General features: G+C 38.9%; 1 protein-coding gene across 1 annotated transcript in view; it reads left to right on the forward strand.

The window, feature by feature from the left end:
- The window catches only part of LOC115082090 (myosin-10-like), a gene marked incomplete at its 5' end in the record, with an annotated part of 159,599 nt that extends 156,447 nt beyond the window's left edge, over positions 1–3,152 (forward strand). Inside the window, 2 exon segments of the mRNA XM_029586357.1 lie at positions 73–245; positions 2,948–3,152. Coding sequence (XP_029442217.1) covers positions 73–245; positions 2,948–3,095 — 321 coding nt within the window.
- Positions 3,153–6,127: the final 2,975 nt, after the last annotated feature.

Here is a 6,127-nt window from a genome sequence, read left to right on the forward strand (position 1 = left end):
ACACCAACTCAAAAATTGTTTTTAACAGTTTGCAATAGACATTTTGCTCTGTGTGGTTTTACCTTGTCTTAGATGGAGAAGGCAAACACAAGAATGAAGCAGTTGAAACGCCAGCTTGAGGAAGCTGAGGAAGAGGCCACGCGTGCCAATGCTTCTCGTCGTAAGCTTCAGCGTGAGTTAGATGATTCCACGGAAGCCAATGAAGTTCTTAGCCGTGAAGTTAGCACCTTGAAAAACAGACTAAGGTAAGCTGAGCACAGCCCCACCATTTCAGTATGGAGATTCCCATCGTTAGTGCTAACATTTGTTGGCAGATGGCACCTGTAAAGAGGCATTTGCCATGCCTAAGCATTCTGACTATGTAGTGGCATGTTAAGCCATTTGGCCAAATAGATAAAGAAAATATCAGTTTACTGAGTGGAGAAGGATCTCTACATTGGCTACCTTGTTAATAAGACTCTTAGAAATGTTTAGGGCTCATCTCTGAGGATAAATAGCCCCCTACAGAATATTAAAAGCAATAATTTATTCAGTGTATTTAAAATAGGAAAAATCTCACTGCAGGCACCCTGTACCCAGTCATTTGTTCATTAAGGTGCCATTTTATATCATAAACGGCACTGGCATCCCCTACAAACTTATTGTAAAGCACCCACAGTTTTGCATTTGTAGGCACTTTGTCTTGGGTGTGTTAAACCAAGAAAATCTTTACTTGTGTACCAAGAAAATGTTATGTTCTAATCACTCTACTCATAGACACAAAATGAGAGAGAACCTTTAGCACATAGGCCCCTGTGTGTGGAAACAGTTCCTATATACATAGGGGAACAGCCTATTGCCATTTCCCTTCACAGCAGCAAGAATGCTGGCTTTGACGTTCCAGCCTCTAACATAGATGCCCTCTTCTGCTGTCCTGTTCCTTAGTGACATATCAAAAATCTCCACTAGGTGGATTAATCCTACAGCAAAATCAAATCAACAAAAAAGCCACCTCAATAGTCTCCTTTACTTATGTGGAAAAAACTGCTTTATAAATTTCAGTATCTAATAGGTGAATGGTGGTAATTTCATATATTCACTATTTTTAGGTACCATCCAGTTACCCAATAGTAGACCAGTTATAATCATAAACCAATAACCACCTTTGTGTATTTACAGTGCCACAAATATTTTGTTTTTATAAATTTTTGCAATAAAATCCTGTATTTAACTTCTTATCTTGCCATTAGCTGCAATTGAAATCATCTGTATAACTTATCTCGCCATTAGCTATATATTGAATCGCTCAAATTCTAATCTGCTTTTGAAGCTTATTGTTGGAGCTGCTACAACACTGCTGTTACAAAAAAAGAGGTTCTTATCATGTTGCTGCCCCTGATGAACGATTCATTCCGAACCTTGGCCATGTTGGGAGAACAAAAAGCTAAGTAACAGATTAGAATTTGAACAATTCAATATATAGCTAATGACGAGCTAAGTCATACAGATGATTTCAACTGCAGCTAATGGCGAGATAAGAAGTTAAATACAGGATTTTATTGCAAATAATTATTTAAAAAAATATTTATATTTTTTGTGACACTGTAAATACACAATAAGGGTGGCTGGTGGTTTGTTTATGATTATAACTGGTCTACTATTGGGTAACCTGGATGGTACCAAAAAATCGTGAATATATGAAATTATCACCATTCACCTATTAGATATTGAAATTTATAAAGCAGTCTTTTCCACATAAGTATAAGATTATTGAGGTGGGTTTTTTGTTGATTTGATTGTCCTGGGGAAAAAAATGACTTATAGCACTTGTTCCATACAGAGGTTTGAGCGTTGAAAGTTAAGATGCCTGGATATATTATTAGGGTTCTTTGATAGTGAATGACCTGTCTGACTCTATGAAGAAAATAAGTGTATGCCCTATACGCATAATTCACTCTTGTGATTCTATACAAAGCTGCCTCTACCTTGTTTGTGTGTGTGTGTGACAGGTAAAATCATCTGATTACAGCAACTTTGAAGTAATCCTACTAAAAACGTTTTCCTCTAGTATATAGAACCTTTTGCTAGCAGTTTTAACTTGAGCCAAGTCTTGGGGGCAGCATCTCTTTACATTACAGAAAATGTAAGCCATGGCTCAGATTTAAATTTAAAGAATATAATACAAACATGTTTGGTGGTCCTCAAGGAATGACGCAGGTTATATTGCATGCATGCCTCTTCATACTTCAGTGTTGTCCATAGTTCTATCCTGGAGGAGTAATAAAGCTGACCAGGGCAGCGTAAAGAAGAAATGGCCATAAGTTGCAATAGAAGCAGCTTAAAAACATGGGTGCCCTTGAAGGATAAAATAGGAGTATGTAGTGAATGTCCTAGAGAGCTAGGTTGATTTCCCAAACTGTCATTTAAAAAAAAAAAAACCCAAAAACCATACAGACATGGCTTAGAGAAGTTTAAGCTCATGTCCCAGGACTCCACTGCTTGAACATTGGCGATAGCAGTGAAGAGTAGCTGTCACGCTGCATCAGGATATCGTTCTGCACACAGTTCCAGCTACGTGTTTCTGCAGAGTTCTGTAGTTTATATATTTCAAAGAAAAAAATTACAGCAGTTTGAAAGGTAAGAACAGAGCTGCAGTATTTTCCTGGCATCCTTTTTAAGAAAATACACCACAGAACTGCTATTGTATCATTTCTGTAGAGAGACCTGGTGTGTGTGTACTGTAGTACGCTAACAGACATAGCCTTGATGAAGCATCTTTAGATGGGGGAGAACAAATTCCAGTGTCTGCTACCTGCACCCTATCCCAAATCCAAAAGCATGTAGTTGACATGTTGCTATTGCTCAGGTATGGCAGGGGTTCATTAAAAGGAAGGCTTATTGTGGCAAGGATCAAAAAATGATGCATTCTAGATCTCCAAGAACTAATTTTTAATTTTTCTTGCACTAGGAGAGGAGGTCCCATCGCCTTCTCATCAAGTCGATCGGGCAGGCGCCAGCTACAGATTGAAGGCACATCCCTGGACCTCTCAGATGACGATGCTGAAAGCAAAGCCAGTGACACCAATGAAATACCGCCCCCTGCTCCAACAGAATAGATTGCGTGCAGACACTCCCCCCCTCCCTGCACCCCCAAAATACACACACACTTTCAATAGATAGTGGGATGAGAGAGACTTAACTGACAGCCCAATCTGCCCTGTAGCCATAAACATGCCTAAATTAAAATCTTTTAAAGCTTTGTGGCTAATTTTTAATTGGTGGTGAATGTCTTAAGTCTCCCTTGTTTCAGAATACTCTACCCTGCTTTAAATATAGGTGCATTGCTTTTTATATATAAATATACATATTAAAACAAAAACAAGAGTCTGTGCTCAGTGCATCTATTTTACTGATATTCATTGTAAAGCCATTTTATAAGAATATCATGTGATAAGAGACTTGTATGTAAAAGTCATTCCCACATAATGTCATTGGGGGCTGATGATTCTGAGAATTTTGCCATTACTATGCATGCGTTTATGTTGTACATATACAGTACCTTTCCCTTCTCTTTTGTAGTCCTACAGCCCTCCACTGTGTCAAATCTGTTGGTACATTTTGTGAAGACCAAACTGTGCTTGTATTATTTTTGTTCATTATAATTAGGGAAAAAGAAAAACAAATCGGCAAGCAAACTGTGAAAAGGCCTTAAATGGTTAGAAGGGAGGTTTGGAGTAGTATCCATACAGTTACCCATAAACTGTTGTCATTCTCTCTCTCTCTTCTTCCCGCAGCTATAGAAGATTCAATCTCTGCCGCCGTTAGCCTGCATGGAGGTGCACCCATGTCACAATTAGCAGGCACTGTTCTTGTGAAATAACATTTCCAGGTTTTGCAAACTGAAGACAAACAATAGTAGGGGCTTGGAAATGTAAAAAATAATTTATTAACTTTTGGCAAGTGTCTTGAGAGATGCTTGGTGATTAATCTATTCTGTGTGATTTAAGATATTTTGCAGACATTAGGGGTATTAAAGAGGACAAGCTGGCATATAGCTAAAACTCGTATGGCCCAGCCCTTCCACTTTAATACTGGTTCCATTTCTGTTTGATTTTAAAATGTCAATATCATTCACTAAGGCTCGCAGTGGATACCATATGCCTGAAAGGTGACATGCCAGTGAATGTGCATTTTTAGAGGTTTTGTTTTTGTTGAACAGTGTTACAATAAGGTTAGTATCATTTGTTAATATAGCAGGTGAAAACAGCCTGACACTACAGAAAGTGCCTTAGACACTACTAAGACAATTGCTGAAACTTGATATCTAATTTTACCTGTTGAACAAGTGAGTAACCTTGGTTTTCATTTCATATATGTACCTCTCTAGTCAATGGAATTACTGAGATCCAGTAATCATAAATCAGTGTTATTACAAAATGTTGATCTGCAATGTGCTTGAAGTATAATACAGTATGTTTTGGTTACAAGCTTTAACATGTATGAAGGATTCCTTTTTTTCTGAGTGAATTTTTTTTCTTAAAAAAATACTGGCTGTTGACCACCAGGCATTAAACTACAAATATTTTGTTTTTCTTGTATACCCATATTTCTAGACAATGATTTTTGTAAGACAATAAACTTATTCATTATAGAATTCTGTGGCTTGCTATATTTGTTTGAAGGAAAAACCTGAATGCTGCATAGCTGAAATTTCAAAACAACCTGGTTAGTCACTGGCCAATTTATGGCTGAAATTTGATTAACCATCTTTACAGTTAATAGCCCAAGGCATAGTATGAAAGCAGTATAATATAAAATATACAATTTTAACAATATAAAACACCCATCACCCCCATCACCCCTTCAAGAATATGGGTGATGAGGGTGTGTTTCACTAAAATATTGTGAAAGGAAGTATCCCAGGCCATTGATGGATTTTGGTTAATGCCACCTCTAGACACAGTGGTACCTGCGTTTCACCCCCAGTCCTCAGGAGCTCTACTCCAGCAATATATCTTCTGATTTCACTGAATGCAGGGGACTGTCAGCCCATGCTCAAAAGCCCTGGGCCCCCTTCCTACCAAATAGAAATCTGGAGTGGGCAGAGACACTGTGGGACATAGCATGGGCTGACTTAATCGTAATGCTAGTGCAGTCTGAGGATATGTTGCTGGAGTGGAGTTCCTGGTTCAATGTCAGCAACCTGGTTCAATGGCAGCAACCAGCATGAAAAGCTCAGGAAACAATGACAGGAAATGTTTTTTTCCTTGTTATCCAGTCAGACTACTTCAGACCAGCGGGTTATACACACCAGGTAGCAGATGAAAACAGAGATCAACAGGCACATTGATGTCACTCCTTATATACATCTGTGCTGACACAAGCATGCCAGTATTTTCTGTCTCCAATAGATAGTAGGCATTCTTCTATTGTGGACAGTGGCCTATTCTCAGAGGACAAACAGGATGGTAGTCCCCACACTTGGGTGACATCAGATGGAGCCCTGATGCAGAAAACTTGTCAAAGAAAGAAAATTTAACCAAAAAATGCTGCGATGAAAAAACATTTTCCGCTAGGTCAGAAACAGCCAAAGTGAGCTCAATCAGACTGCAAGGCTTACAGCTCCACAGAAAAGAAAAGACTGAAGAGGGACTCCACGTGGATGCGTGGTATAGGACTGCTGGGCTTGCTCAGTATGCCTAGTTAACATTCTAGAACTGACATGAGTTTTCTGCATCAGGGCTCCATCTGATGTCACCCATTTGTGAGGGCTAACATCTGCTTTTCTCGGAGAACATCTGTTACAGGTAAGCAACTCTGCTATAGACTGAAAGAATATTGAAAGAGGCTCCTGAGGTGAAAGATTTGATATCACTCTTTCAGTTGAGCAGGTCCTCGGTTATTACCTTTCAAAAAAAAAAATCTGAGCATTATAGCTCCTGAGAGGAAAACCTTGACTTGTTGAGTGGACCAGGGCTTCCAGGGTAATGATCTGGTTTACCCTTCCCTCCTGTTTCATTTTCTCCTTTTTACCCTTCTGCCTCCATGCCCCTAATGCTCTCCTTAGGGCTCTTAATGTATTTTTCTTTGGGGGTGCTTCTCCTTTAATCTGGGACTGTTGTTCAAGACAGTAAGAATAAAAAAAAAA

Source organism: Rhinatrema bivittatum, unplaced genomic scaffold, assembly GCF_901001135.1.
Source record: "Rhinatrema bivittatum unplaced genomic scaffold, aRhiBiv1.1, whole genome shotgun sequence".
Lineage (NCBI taxonomy): Eukaryota > Metazoa > Chordata > Amphibia > Gymnophiona > Rhinatrematidae > Rhinatrema > Rhinatrema bivittatum.